At 46.8% G+C, this 15464-nt stretch overlaps 1 protein-coding gene across 2 annotated transcripts in view; it reads left to right on the forward strand.

Moving 5' to 3' along the window:
* ARIH2 (ariadne RBR E3 ubiquitin protein ligase 2) overlaps positions 1–15233 on the forward strand; it is a 49644-nt gene extending 34411 nt beyond the window's left edge. Inside the window, exons 5-16 of one of the 2 annotated variants that reach the window (XM_032868003.1) lie at positions 1337–1400; positions 2908–3058; positions 4576–4697; positions 6196–6305; positions 8017–8134; positions 9126–9176; positions 9267–9288; positions 11257–11408; positions 12219–12362; positions 12980–13048; positions 14442–14525; positions 14750–15172. In XM_032868003.1, the coding sequence (XP_032723894.1) occupies positions 1337–1400; positions 2908–3058; positions 4576–4697; positions 6196–6305; positions 8017–8134; positions 9126–9176; positions 9267–9288; positions 11257–11408; positions 12219–12362; positions 12980–13048; positions 14442–14525; positions 14750–14821 (1159 nt within the window). In that variant the 3' untranslated portion in view covers positions 14822–15172. Of the gene's footprint in view, positions 1–1336; positions 1401–2907; positions 3059–4575; positions 4698–6195; positions 6306–8016; positions 8135–9125; positions 9177–9266; positions 9289–11256; positions 11409–12218; positions 12363–12979; positions 13049–14441; positions 14526–14749 lie in introns of both variants that reach the window. The other variant, XM_032868004.1, reaches the window with a different exon arrangement.
* The last annotated feature ends 231 nt before the right edge of the window (positions 15234–15464 follow it).

Here is a 15464-nt window from a genome sequence, read left to right on the forward strand (position 1 = left end):
GGCTCAGGTCATGATCTCAGGGTCCTGGGATTGAGTCCCACATCGGACTTCCTGCTTAGCCGGGAGTCTCCTTCTCCCTCTGCCTGCTGCTCTCCCTGCTTGTGTGTGTGTGTCTCTCTCTGACAAATAAATAAAATCTTAAAAAAAAAATTGTGACTTCTAGTTTTTTGCTATTACAAATAATGCAGCTCTGAAAACTCTTGTGCGTGACTCCTAGTGTCATACGTTTTCCTACTGTTGAGTATAGAAAGTGAAGATATCTGTTCCTTAGCTTTACTAACTGGCAAAATGTTTCCAAAGTGATTGTACTGTGTTACATGCCCACCAGTGGTTCATGAGTGTTCCTGATACTGTCAGAGTTGAGGTTTTACAGTCTGGTGGATATAAATGACATATAATTTGTGTCCCAGATTACTATGTTTCATGTTAAGGGGCATTCGTGGTTTCTTTTCTGCGAAATGCTTGTTCTGTCTTTGCCCATTTTTTATTGTTATTTTGTCTTTTCAAATGGACTTGGAGGAAGTTTTCTTTTTATTTATTCTGAATATCGGTCTTTTGCCGATTATATATGTATTGAATTATCTTCCATTTATAGCCTGGCTTTTCACTTTATGGTGTGTTCTGATGAACTGAACTTCTTAAATGTAATATAATTTGTCAGAGTTTTTCTTTATGCTTTGCATTTTTTAAAGTTTTTATTTGAGTAATCTGTATACCCAACATGGGGCTTGGACCCACAACCCCCAGATCAACAGTCATATGCTCCACCAACTGAGCCAGCCAGGTGCCCGTGCATTTTCTTTGTCTTAAGATAGTCTTCCCTATTCTGAAGATAGCGATATTTCCAGAAAGAAGTTGAAAACAGACATGGACCTTCATAAGTATTTTTCCTATGGTTTGATGTCTTTGAATCAGGGTTACTACTCTCATACCAGTTGAGGGCTAAAAAAATTGAAAAAGATGGGGCTCCTGGGTGGCTTAATTGGTTAAGCATCTGCCTTCAACTCAGGTCATGATCCCAGAGTACTTGGATCGAGCCTGCTTCTCCCTCTCCCCCTGCTGCTCCCTTTATTTATGTGCGTGCTCTCTCTCTCTCTCTTTCTCTCTTTCTGTCAAATTAAATAAGGTCTTTTTAAAAATATATAAAATAAAATAATAAAAAGTTGAGAGAGAGAAAAGTGTTTAAGGTAAAAGGAAGCTTGGTACTGTCAGAAGGTAAGTAGAGATAAAGACACAAGTGTAACCGCAGCACTTGTTGGTCTCATCTGGTTTTGTTCAGAGGTTAAAATGTTTGTCTATTTCTGAATCCCTTTATTTCTGCTTTTTTGTTTTGTAGGTACAAGTCTAACTCTGCTCAGCTGCTCGTCGAGGCTCGAGTTCAGCCTAGTCCCTCAAAACATGTGAGTGTCTCCCACTTGAGTAAGGCTTTTCCTGACACACATGGTTCTTGCTGTGGCTTATGGTGTTAGTGAGAACCATCTTGCTTTGTTTATAGTACAACATGCCTGAGATTTTTGTTCCAATATGGGCCTAAATCTTCTGTTTCCATTTTAAAGAGTTTCCTCATGGATGAAGAATAAATCATTGCTAGTCCTGGGGCCTTCTCCAGCCTCACCTTCCTCTTTACACTTACACACAGCCTGTACTCCAGTCCTGCTGGGTTCCTTGGTTTTCCCAAGCTCACCGCACACCTCTTTGACTCTGCTTGTGCTGTTCCTGGCCTGGAATGTCTCGACCCTGTCCCCATCCTTGCTGGGGGAATGGAACTCATCTTTAAAGACCTATCTCTCACAAAGCCTGTGATCTCTTCTCTCCAAACACCTCTAGTCATGTCTTGAAATCTTTACCTGCATGATGTAGCGATTCACTCATCTTTCTCAGCTCCCCTCCCAGACTGTGTGCTTTATGGTTAGAAACCATATCTTAAAATGCATAGCAATGTCCTTTGTATTTAGGAGTTTGACAGACATTTGTCATGTGAGTAAAGGCCATGTTGATAGCGCTCTTTAGGAGGGAGAATCAGGGTTCAAATTAGCATACAACTTCTGTAGCTCTTAGGAGAAAATTTCCAGAAGCATTTTGGGTAAACATGAGAATACAGCCTTTTTCCTTCAGTTGCTTTTTGTATTCCCAGTGAACTAACCAGAACCTAATGTAAACCTGTAGTGGACTTCTCCATCAGTTTGTGGCTTGGGCCAGGGGTCCCGCATTGTCTTTGCCAGTTCATGTAGCACGGCATGGATTCTGGAGTTCAAGCTTTGCAGTTATTTGCCCACATCCTGGAAGGTTTCTTCTCTAGTAGGAGCCTTCCTCATCCCTCTAAGTTAATTGTATGTGATATCTTGCAGTGTGTTAAGGATGAGTTGTGAGTTAGTAAAAACCATGAAGCTTTGTGTTTTGGGCATATCTATGTGGGAAAAGCACTGTCTTTGACAAGTAAACCTGCTGTTTGGGCTTGTTAGAAGCTTCACATGCTCAGCTCAGTCTCTGAGAACCTCTGTAGTGGCAGCTCTGTGCACCGAATGGTGTGGTTTGTAAAAGAAACCCAGTAGCCTCTGAAAGCAGAAGTTGGATCGAATGACCTTTAAAGACCTTGGCAATTTGGAAATCCAGAGTTTTTCAGCCTGACATTATAAACTACTGTAAGTTCTCCTTTCAGCCTTCCTCTGCCTCTCTGAATCCTAGTGATTATACAAGCCCAGCTCATGTGCCACCTCCTTCAGGAAGCCTTCCTGACCTCTGCTTTCAGAACTTTCGGGACCCACAGAGCCCACACACTGCAATTGAGTTCTGACACGTGTTTCAGGGTCAGGCTCGCCTCCCATGCACCTAGCTGCGTCAGGCGCCCCTGTGGCCTCCCAGGATCTGAAGGCTCCTCTTCACTCAGTCGACTCTGTTTCTCCCCAGGTTCCCACGGCCCACCCCCCTCACCACTGCGCAGTGTGTATGCAGTTTGTGCGCAAGGAAAACCTACTTTCTCTGGCCTGTCAGCACCAGTTTTGCCGTAGCTGCTGGGAGCAGCACTGCTCAGTACTCGTCAAGGACGGCGTGGGTGTGGGTGAGTCTGCTGCAGAATTTGTAAAAGGCTGCCGTGAAGTATTTATCTTCCGCTTTGCCCTTGCAGGTACTCAGGTCAGCTGCGTGTTTTCTTCTGAGCCTGATAAGGGTTTTTACTGTCAGAACCATTAGTTTCTAAAAACATTAGGCTGAACAGTGGCACGATTTTCCCTAGTCCTGAGGATTGAGAAGATTAAGGCTATTATTTGGGCATATGTGTGAATGTTGGTGTGAGTGCAAGGTGAACTTTTGGGAGAACTCTCCTTTAAGCTGCCTACCACATCTTTTTTTTTTTTTTTTTTTTTTTTTAATTTTTTTTTTTTTAAGATTTCTTTTATTTATTTGACAGACAGAGATCCCAAGTAGGCAGAGAGGCAGGCAGAGAGAGAGGAGGAAGCAGGCTCCCCGCCGAGCAGAAAGCCCGATGTGGGGCTCGATCCCAGAACCCTGGGATCATGACCTGAGCCGAAGGCAGAGGCTTTAACCCACTGAGCCACCCAGGTGCCCCTGCCTACCACATCTTGATGCCCCAAGTGGAAGCCATAATTCAGAAACCCTCAGAGAATCCTGCTATTTAGGTAGCATAACACAAATCAGGTTTGGTGACTGGTTATGGGAGTGGTTTTTTGTACTATGACTTTGATGCTATCAGAACTCAATTAGCATCCCCCTAACGGTATCTACAGAATCTTATTGTGTTGGGTGGTGGTCACTTTCACGTAATATTAAATATCAAAAAATGAAATTGTTAGTCAAGAACCGTATAGGATTTTTAAAGATTAACCTCTGCATTCCATGGGGTCTTGAACTCACATCCCCAAGATGTAGAGTTGCCTGCTCTACCAGCTGAGCCAGACAGATGCCCCAAGAACCATAAAGGAATTTTTTAGATGATACTGCTTTTTAGTGGTGCTGTTTGTGGTATATACGTAATTTCAGTTGTGTCACTGCAAATACATTAATTTGTCTCTCTTTTTTTTTTTTTTTTAAGATTTTATTTATTTATTTGACAGATCGCAAGTAGACAGAGAGGCAGGCAGAGAGAGAGAGGAGGAAGCAGGCTCCCCGCTGAGCAGAGAGCCCCATGCGGGGTTCCATCCCAGGACCCTGAGATCATGACCTGAGCCGAAGGCAGAGGCTTTAACCCACTGAGCCACCCAGGCACCCTGTCTCTCTCTCTTTTTTTTTAAGATTATTTATTTATTTATTTGACAGATCACAAGTAGGCAGAGAGGCAGGCAGAAAGAGAGGGGAAGTAGGCTGCCTGCTGAGCAGAGGGCCTGATGCGGGGCTCAATCCCAGGACCCTGAGACCATGACCTAAGCCGAAGGCGGAGGCTTAATCCACTGAGCCACCCAGGCGCCCCTCTCTCTCTCTTTTTAAAATAAATTCTGTGGCTTCAAGGATTTCCTATATAGAATCTGAATTTGTTGGGTGAATGGTGAACTCAGTGGGGAAATACATTACCATCGTGTCTTTCTCAGTGCAGTTATCCGTCATGTTGTTTTTGTTCAACAGGAGTCTCTTGCATGGCTCAGGACTGTCCACTCCGAACACCAGAGGACTTTGTGTTTCCATTGCTGCCCAATGAAGAATTGAGAGACAAATACAGGCGCTACCTCTTTAGGGACTACGTGGAGGTATGACCAGCCCCTGTCTTTGCACGTCTGTCTTCCTGTACCTACCTTGCATCTCGTGCTCACCACAGTCACTTTGTAGACAAGGCTGCCATTTGGTGCTACAATTTGAAGAAAGAGCTCTGTGGTTTTTACAAAGTGGAGAAACCACAAGAGTGAAAGTGAGGAACACAGGGCCTGGAGTCAGGCTGACAGTGATGTGAATCCCAGGTCTGTTAGTCCTCGCTGTGTAGCCTTCCACCCTTGATTTGCAACCAAGTCTTGGTTTTCTCTGGTAGAATGGTCAGGCCTCCTCCCCTTCCACATGGTTGCTTAAACAAACTGTTGTATGTCAGGGGATGAACACGAGTCAGGGCTGTCTCAGGAGCTGCTGTTGCATTTGGTTCACTGGGTGATGATAAAGCAGAGGGAAGGGATATTAGTTCTTTTTTTTTTTTTTTTTTTTTTTAAGATTTATTTATTTATTTATTTGACAGACAGATCACAAGTAGGCAGACAGGCAGGCAGGAGGGGCGGGAAGCAGGCTCCCCACTAAGCAGAGAGCCCGATGTGGGGCTCAATCCCAGGACCCTGGGATCATGACCCAAGGTGAAGGCAGAGGCTTTAACCCACTGAGCCACCCAGGTGCCCTGAAGGGGTATTTCTTCTTGTGCACTTTGAAAACTTGTTCAGGATTCCAGCGTGGTCAGTTTTGGATTCCCTCCCCTCCTTTGGGCTCTGGTTCAGGCTTGCAGCCTAGTTCTCATCATTTTTGCCCCTTGTGCCTGAGCTGACAAGATTGACTGACAGGCCAGGTCTTCGCGTGCGTGGGCTTGGGATAAACAGTGCCTTGTGCCCTGTGCTATTTGCCACCTTTGGTACATGCATGAGAGGGTCATTGAGCCTCTCAGAGTTTTTGTTTTTGTTTTTAGGTAAAATCGGTGTGTAACATTATATTGGTTTCAGGTATACAACATAATAACTCAATATTTGTATATGCTACAAAGTGATCACCAAAGTATATCTAGTTACCTCTCACCATATAATTGACCCCCTTCACCCATTTCACACACCCTATTCCCCCTTCCTCTTCTGTTCTCTGTATCTTTGAGTTTTGTTAAATTTTTTTTTCTTTTAGATTCTGCATAGAAGAGAAATCATATCGTGGTTGTCTTTCTCCGTCTTACGTCACTTAGGAATAATACTTTCAGATGCACAGCTCACTGGGCTATGTTCCTTTCCAGACCTGGTGCCTGTGCACTTTCATCTCACAGACACAGTTTTATATGATAATCTAGTTTTAGATCATTCAATTGAGTTGCTGCCTAGTTTTAGCTAAATATTCGTAGGTCTTCAGTGTCTGCCCAATGCTGTTCTTTGTGACATGCTTCCTGAATTCCTATAGCCCCTTGATAGAAGTCATCGGCTGGAAGGACAGAAGGTGTTTACGCTCTTAGAGAAGTCTGATGTGGAAGCAGTGACTAGGGGATGTCCTCATTGTTTCTCCTTGGTGTGTTCACAGAGTCATTACCAGCTCCAGCTGTGCCCTGGTGCAGACTGCCCCATGGTTATTCGGGTACAGGAGCCTAGAGCTCGCCGAGTACAGTGCAATCGGTGCAACGAGGTGTTCTGGTAAGAGTGAGTGCGGGCGCTGAGCACCCCTGGGCTTCTGCCTTGTCCTCCGAAGCACAACTGCCATTGCTGTGGGTGAGGGTGGGGCTGAGAAAGACAGGGTCTGTGAGCCTAACCAGCAGCTCTGCTGCAAGTGGGCCAGGTGTATACCCAGCATCTCATGTTCCATGGGATGTTTGATCATGCTCAGTCCAGAAACAAGAGTGGCACAGATTCTCAGAGAATGTGCTATGGTTTATATTATGAGACTCATGGCACTGAGATGTGTCTGTGTGGGTTGTATGTGCCTGCACAGATAATCATGTATTACTGTGTTTGAAAGCTACAACCTTCAGTGTTTGAATCTTTCTCCATCTTGGCCTTTGTAGGCTGATTTTATAACACTATAATTCATAAAGGTAGTTTATGTCTGGGGTTTACTCCATTCAGTAGGTGGAGGTATAGCTAAAGTGTGCTGAAGACTTACCTTGGGAAAGACACTATTCTGATCACTTTACATACATTGTCACAACTGTGTACAATTGGTACTGTTGCCCTTATGTTATAGGGTGGAAATGGAGATGCAAGGCAATGGCAGAGCCATAACTTAGGTCCACATCTGTGTCTGTCTCTAATCATGCCTCCCTAAGATGATTCATGGTGGGGCTTTGGAGAAACTACATGGAAAATTGGTGTGGGTGCATGTGTTCTTGCCTTTCAAAACATTGTTGAGGGACCCTGGGGCTCACCAAAGATTAAGAACCACTAACGTAAGCGTTCCTTGGTGGGTCAGTCAGTTAAGTGTCCAACTTTTGATTTCATCTGTTGTCTCGATGTCAGGGTCGTGAGTTCAAGCCCCATGTTGGGATCCATGCTAGGCATGGAGCTTACCTTAAAACAAAACAAAACACAAACCACTAATGTAGTTGCTCTCCATCCTTTGTATCGCACTTTATTATTATTTTTTAAAGATTTTATTTCTTTGACAGAGACAGCACATGCGAAGGGAGAGGGAGGAGCAGGCTTCCCACTGAGCAGAGAGCCTTACATGGGGCTCGATCCTAGGACCCTGAGATTATGACCTGAACCAAAGACACCCCCGTGTCCCACATTATAAACTTCTTTCCCTGGGGCATGGGTTAGATGGTTTGCCTTAGTGCATTTACTGTCCAGACGTTGTGTTAGCTTGGACAAAAGGGAAATTAAAAACATGGGAGCCTAGCCGGGCGAGTGTTGGAGTGTTTTCTGATTTTAAGTTTCAGGCATTGTCAGGTGTATCACGGCCCTGCCGACTGAACAGGTTCTGTCATGTGTATGTCTTGTGCACATCTGGCTGGGAGCTGAGTCAGGGCTCCCAAAAAAGTTGATCTTGGTTCTGCCTTGGATCCGAACTTAGTTATCCATCTCAAAGAACCTCGCCATGCCCTTTGAGAAGCTGAACTCTGAATTTCACATCCTTTAAGGGAGAATTGACACCGCAAGGATATTTAAGACAGAAGCATTTTATTGAGGTTTATTAAGAGTGTGACCTAGAAGTGCTTAGATTGAAGAGAAATTCATACAGTATTTCAGTATAGCTCTGGGTAAGTAAGGATCTCAAAGGCCTTGAGAAATGGCGTGACTTCTTTGAGAAACTCTAATTCAGGATCTGTTGGCTTGGATAGAAGGAAAATGGAAAACATGGGACCCTGACCTAACAATTATTTGAATGTTTTTCTTTTCTGGTTTTAAGTTTCAAGTGTCGTCAGATGTATCACGCCCCCACAGACTGCGCCACAATCCGGAAATGGCTAACGAAGTGTGCAGACGACTCTGAAACAGCCAACTACATTAGTGCTCACACTAAAGACGTAAGGACTGTATCTTACCTGTCATGGATCTGCCCTCCTTAATGCTGCCTAGGGCCTCACCCAGGAGGCTGGACATTTGAGAGCAGAACACCCAGGGCCCCGGAGCCCTTGCTGGAGGCTGCAGACCCTTGCCCAGACTTGGCAGAGTTTGCAGTGGACCATCATAGTATGTGTTGGGTGCATTTCTTTTAATAAAATGCTGAACTACCTGGAAAAGTTTGACCCATGGGGTGACTAATTAGAAAAACCTGGTTTTTTTGAGTGCCTCTGGGCTTTAACAGCCCTGGAAGAGAGGTGGTTGATAGCAACATGTAGTAAAGAGCAAGGCTCTGATGCAAGCCCAGGCGTGCCCTGTTCTCACTCTGAAATTTCCGATGGGAAAACATGGCCCTCAGCCCCTCAAGCCCTGGGTGACTCAGCACCTACCCTGAGCTGGTCATGTGCTGAGTTGCTGCACTCACAGCACAACCGTGACCATGACCTCATTAAACATAGTCTGCTTCGTGGCCATGGGAGAGCAGAGCATCACACTGGTCTCTGCATTGCTGCCTAGGTTGGGGCATCTCTCAGTGAGAGCAAGTGAGTGTTAGTGGCTGCTCCCATGCCCTCTTGCGGGAGCAGGCGTCCAGGCAAGCCGACCAGGACTTGGTCCAGTGGGCAGTGCTTGTGTTGCTTTGGCATTCTTCCCAAGCAGGCAGCTTTGTGCTGACTCAGTGGTGCTTAATCTGAGCAGCCTCGTGGCAGAGACAGATGGTGGAAGACTTAGTGGGGCTCAGCCGGTGCTTGGAGTGTTTCAGAGCCAAACGTGCTGACCTCATTTCCTTGAATTGCTGTTCCAGCCTCAGCGACCCGCCACATTTAAGTGAGATGCTCCTCCCCAGAAGGGCTCGCACGATGAGCTACTGGGCACGGGTGCCAGGAGCTTTGTGTAATTTGTCTTAGAACCGGCCTGGTGGTGTGTGAGCCTAACGGCGCCCTTCTGTCTCCTCAGTGTCCCAAGTGCAACATCTGCATTGAGAAGAACGGAGGCTGCAACCACATGGTGAGCAGAATCCCGTACCCTTTGCATATGTGCCGTGGAGCCTTTGGTCAGCGTTCCCTTAACATGTTCTCTTCTGTTTCCCTCTGACAGCAATGCTCCAAGTGTAAACACGGTGAGTTCCAGGTGTGGTGCACGAGCCCCAGGGGCACAGTCTGCGTTTCTTGTGCTGGGCCTCCATGGCTTGTTTAGTGAGTGCTTTTGTAGTGAAGTGACAAAGGGCGGCCGCAGTCACAGTACCCAGCCCAAAGCAGCTCTTGATCTTTTATCTATCTCTTCTGGTGCTCTTACAATCTCACTGCCATCTTGCTGACACAGATAGAAGTCACAGTTGGCATGACTCTTAGACCTTCATGATCCTCAGTCATCCAAGAAGATTTAGTGTGCTCTTTTTATTTTTGCCAAGGCAGGTAAGTAATAGGGGCTTATCTGTGCTACCTTGCAGATAACTTTCAGAACAGGCTGTTTTATTGGCGGGAGTCACAGAAGAGTCTTCCTTTGAGGTTTTACAAAGTTTCCACAAGGGCTTTTGATACAGCTTTTCAGATCGCCTTCATCCATCAGGAGTAGCTTATTACATGGAACCTGTTGGCTTTGCTTTCCTCCCTGTCAGATGCAGTAAAGAAATTTGTTCAAGTAGAAAATATGTACAAACAGGTCTCCTACATCGCAGCTTCAGTGCTGACCAGAAGGCCCTGAGGGTTTCTCTTTGTAAGGATTCATCTAATGGTATTCCTCTGTTTTCCCAAGAGCCCACCATAATCAGAATGGACATGACAAGGAATTAGAAGGGAACAGTGATAGTGAAGTATAGCATGAAGTCAGGCTGTGGGTAGTGGCATATTTCCTCAGTGGTATCCCACTCTGTGTTTGAGTGAGAGGGGTGTGTATCATCCACTTAGAACAGTGCATAAGACATGCATATGGTTTAAAGAAAAATGGCAAGTGAACACCCCGGTACCCATCATACTCCTAGTACCCAAGAAGTCCCCTGAGTATCCCTCCCCACAGTCTTCCCATCCTTTACCACCCAGAGTTAGCTGCCATCCCTTGCATTCCTGTATAGTTTGACCACCTCTACAGGTAACCCTAAGCAGTGTAGTAGTGTTTAAGACAGGAGCAAGTAGCACCTAGCTGATTAAGGGGATAGCAGTATTGCTGCTGTTCGGTGAAGGTTCCCAGGAGAAGAGAACTAACTCTGAGTCTCTGAGTTTGGCTTTAGCCTCCCCAGATTTTATATAAGAGGTCCTTTGGAGAAGTCAGTGAACCATCTTGAATCTTGGAAAACAGGGTTTACCGTAACCCTGTCAGGGTCTTTGTCAGAGATACCATATACATCAGACAGGCTAGAGATCTGGCCATCAACGGAACTGTGGTTGGCCACCTGCCATTAGACCAAAGTAAATGTTGGATGTTTGGTGGATCTTTTTTTTTTTTTTTTCCCCTCTAATATTTTGTGGGTTGGTTTTTTTTTTTTTTAATAATTTTTTTATTTTTGGTGGATCTTTATTTTTACTTCTTGGCTTCCTCAGTGTAGAAGCAGACTCATAATTCTGAGTAGGAACTATTGGGTAGCTGTTGGTTTTATAGAAGTGTTCTTTTTTTAAGAAATGACAAAATAGGTGAAAGCCTTTATTCCTAACTTTTGTAGAAAATCTTCTTAGGACAGGCGTTGTGAGGGTGGGAGGTAGTCAGGGCAAACCTGTGTTCCGGATGGCCAGATGGGCCTCATTGGACAAGTTTCTGCTTCTGTCAGTGGCACTGACACAGCACACCAATGGTCTTGTACAGTCAGCACCCTCCCCTGTTGGGTTAAGAAGGTACAAAGCTTATGTGCTTATGGAACAGAGTATCTGCTGGCTGTTGTACCTAGTGGCAAGGAAAGGCTATAGGGACAGTGTTACGTGTCAGAGAGGAGAGGTGCACATTCCTCCTGGAAACAGGCACCCATAGGAAGCTGTGGGCAGGTAACAACCCCCACCCCTCTACCCTTTCACAGGATCTGTCTGTCCCACTGCTTTTCTCTTGGAGGAATGTCAGCTTACCTTATGGGTGTAAATGCCTCATTTTCTATTCTTTGCAGACTTCTGCTGGATGTGTCTAGGAGATTGGAAGACCCACGGCAGCGAGTACTATGAGTGCAGTCGGTACAAGGAGAACCCTGACATTGTCAACCAGAGCCAGCAGGCACAGGCCAGGGAGGCCCTCAAGAAGTACTTGTTCTACTTTGAGAGGGTAGGCGTCTTCTCTGGAAACTGCCCCTCATGAGTGGGCTTCTTCCCACTGGCCTGCTGAGGGAGAACTCCCAGGGACTGGTGTGCGATACGTGCACACAGAAGTCAGGGAGAGGAGCTCCTGCAGTAGGCCTGAGTGATGCTTCCATAAATGTGGCTTTTGGGCTCCACAGGGCAGCCATGACCAACAGCGCTCTTTGAATCATGGGTTGAAGGACAATGAGGGGAGCATCAGGTGGTCTTTTACATCTGGTACCAACTTAATCAGATTCAGAGGGCACTTCCTCCCAGGAGGACCCTTCAGAAGCCCACAGAGTATGGCGCATTTGCTTGCTAAGCACAGTAGACCAGTGGGTACCCAGCTTTGTTTCGTCCTCAGGGCTGAAGCCCTGTTGCCCTAGATGGTGGAGTGATCTGAATGGCAGGCGCTGCTTAGGACAGGGTCAGTAGTATGGTCTGAGGAAGTCCCCTTCCTGGAGCGCCCGAGCGGCTTGGTCGCAGCCGACTAGTGATTTCGGCTCAGATTATGATCTCAGGGTCCTGGGATCACCTGACATTGGGCTCTGCACCTAGCAGGGTGTCTGCTTCTGTCCGTTTCCCTCTGCTCCTCCATCCTGCCCTGCAGGCGTGCTCTCTACCCTCTCTCCCAAATAAATAAATTGTTAAAAAGAAGAAGAAAAAGTCCTCCTCCTGCCCTCTCAAGGACACACAGTCCCCATGAGTTAGATGAAGCTGTGGCCATGCTGTGCCAACCAAGGTGTCTGTTCTGAACTTCCGTCTGGACTTGCGCACCTTTCTCTGTGCCCTGTAGTGGGAAAACCACAACAAGAGCTTGCAGCTGGAGGCACAGACCTATCAGCGGATTCATGAGAAGATTCAGGAGAGAGTCATGAATAATCTGGGGACGTGGATCGACTGGCAGTACCTACAGAATGCAGCCAAGCTCTTGGCCAAGGTCTGTACCCCTCCCTCCTCTGATCCCTGGCCCAGCACCTGGCCCTGTCAGGCCCAGACGTCTGAGGATGGGAGGGTGGGAGACAGTTTTGGGGGCAGGGGAGCCCAGCACTTCGTATCACTTTGTATGCTTCTGCTTCTGGGCCCACAGTTCCCTGGGCTGTGCCCACTGAGGACCCAGCCTGCTGCTGGCTGCCAGGGGATTTCCAAGAAGAGTTCCACTACCTCAGCCACAGGGAAGGAAGTGCAGGGGAAACTAGAGCCCTTCTTCTTTTGTCCTATCCACGTGTCACTCCGAAGAAACTAAGAGATTATCTTTGGACAAGTGTTGAGATAGATGTGTGGACTCTGATGTCTGACTCGAGGAAAGAGCCATTGAGGCAGCTGCTGGTGATAAATCACAGTTGGAAAAAGGAACCGTGTGTTCTGTGACCATTTCTGTTTCAGCTTTTCCCATGTTGTCCCCCAGTTCATCCTTGATTGGTTTGGCGTCATTTCTTTCGAGCCTGTACCTGTAGAGCCAGGCTCACGTGCGTGGTAGGGTAAGAATCATGAAAGCCACCAGAGACACGTGCGGGTTGGGTCACACGTGCACGTGCCTTCTCTCTTCTGTTCCAGTGCCGGTACACCCTGCAGTACACTTACCCATATGCCTACTACATGGAGTCTGGACCCAGGAAGAAGCTGGTAAGGCCAAGTAGTCCTGTGCTCCGCCCTTTAGCTTCAGAGATACCCTTGTCTACCCGTACTTTCCAGGAGAGTGGGGACCAGACCTGGGTTGTTGGGAGGGCAAAACTGTCAGTTTTTAAAGTTAGCTCTCTTAAGATTCGCGCTCTCTTTCACCCCTGTGTGCATATGTGCTCATTCGCTCTCTTTCTCTCTCTCAAAAAAAATTCAGTTCTCCTTTAGACTTCTCTAAAATAGACTTCAGGCCCTGGCATTTTGTGTAATATCAAGGCAGATACACCAAAGCTCCTGAATGGCCGTAGTTACAGGACACTCTGTGGCCACATGGGAGGCTGGCACCCATGCTTTAGGAGGACACCCAGCTTGCACGTTCCTAATTTATAGTGGGCTTTTTTACATCTTTGTTTAATTCTCTATATTAGATATGGGTCATGTCCCCTGATGATAAAGTAGTTCACATTTATTGTTTAAATGTTGGAAAACAGAAAAGCATTTGCATCATCCGTAATCCCACCAAAAAGACATGGCCACTGTTAGCGTTTTTCAGCCTTTTAAAATTATTTCTACACTTACTGTTAATGATATACATGCCATTTTGTTGTTACGACCATTTATTATTGCCGCTGTCCTTATTTACCAGGCTACTAAATACCATTTTTAACCTGTGCGTAAATGTTTCATTGCATAGTCGTCCCATCAGTTTGGGCGTTCGTTGTTGCTGTTTTTCATTACTATAAGATGTTGAGGAACACTTTGTGTATAAATGTACAGCGGATGTACAATTACTAAGTCGAATGGTTTGAATTTTTTTTTTAAAGATTTTATTTTATTTATTTGACAGAGAGAGATCACAGTAGACAGAGGCAGGCAGAGAGAGAGAGAGAGAGAGAGGGAAGCAGGCTCCCCACTGAGCAGAGAGCCCGATGCGGGACTCGATCCCAGGACCCTGAGATCATGACCTGAGCCGAAGGCAGCGGCTTAACCCACTGAGCCACCCAGGCGTCCTGGTTTGAATATTTTTAAGACTTGATTTCCAGAAGGGCTGGAAAAAGGAAGTACTCCGTGAACACCATGTCTGTGAATACCCATTTTGACTTGTTTTTGCAGCATCTGTTGCCTGTATGTGGGGAATACTGTCTTCAGTGGCTTAACTTTTTCCCCTTTCTTTCGGGCTGGAGGGTGAGTGTGGCCTTGCCGCGTGGCTGCGCTCTTCAGGTAGCCTTTTGACTGGATTCTGGCTCTGGCGATAGGAGCTAGCCCTGCTCACTGAGGACCGGCTCAAGGGCTGTCTGTAGCTCATACAAGCCTTAGGTGCTGCGTCTGCCCCTCCATCTGCAGGCCCTGGCCCGGCTGCAGCCCTTCTCCTTTTGACCCTCCTGCTCTGCCCATACAGTTTGAATACCAGCAGGCTCAGCTGGAGGCTGAGATCGAGAACCTGTCGTGGAAGGTGGAGCGCGCAGACAGCTATGACAGAGGGGTAAGTGTCTCCCTCCTTCCTGGTGCCTCTGTTGCAGGTCAGGGAGATCCAGCTTGTTAGCAGGCGACAGGGTTGTTAGCATGTGGACCGGAAGCTCTGTAGGGAAGGGTGGGAAGGGCAGTGCCTTTGTCCCCTTGAAGCCCCTGACGTGGTGGGCGTGGCTTTGGCTGCTCCGTGCACTCAGGACTGGGCGGTGCAAGCACCATCTTGCTTCCCTGGTGCAGGACTTAGAGAACCAGATGCACATAGCAGAGCAGCGGAGGAGAACCCTGCTGAAGGACTTCCATGACACCTAGACTGGGACACGACGCGCCGGAGTGAGGACGATGTGGCTGCGAGGCCTCCCGGCTGCCGAACTGCATGCTGCAGGCTTTGCCTTTCACCACCTCAGGCAACAGCCCGGGCCCCACTCCTAACAGACACTGGCCACACACCTTAGTCCATTTCTGTTTTCTTCTCATCTTTTCGCTTTTTGTTTCTACCAGGGTAGAGGCCATGTTGAATTGGCCTCTTTTCAGGACTTTTAATTCCCCCTGGATGGTTGTTGGGAGGGAGGGAAAGTTTTTTCTGAATGACTATTAATAGTATTAGATCATTACAACTTATGTAATTTCAAAGGTTGTATAATTATACAAAAAAAAAACAAACCATAGAATTACACAGAACCCTTTTTAAAAATAAATTGGCATTGGAGTGTTTTACCCTCTAGCTATTTTACTTAGAATGTAACGTGCTGCCTGCCCACCCTGCCTCAGAATGTCTCCTGCAGGAGGGCCCCAGTGTGGTCTCTGTTTTCCAGATTCTCATGTGTTTGGCCACAGCTGGTGTCTCAAGGGAAAAGTGTGGGTGGCAGACGGTGGGCAATTGAGTTGGCCTGTGTAACGGGCATGGAGCGCAGGGAATCACATCATGCCTTCTGCCTGGTCCTTGGGGACCCTT

Source organism: Lontra canadensis, unplaced genomic scaffold, assembly GCF_010015895.1.
Source record: "Lontra canadensis isolate GAN:19392208 unplaced genomic scaffold, GSC_riverotter_1.0 scaffold35, whole genome shotgun sequence".
NCBI classification, from domain to species: Eukaryota; Metazoa; Chordata; class Mammalia; order Carnivora; family Mustelidae; genus Lontra; species Lontra canadensis.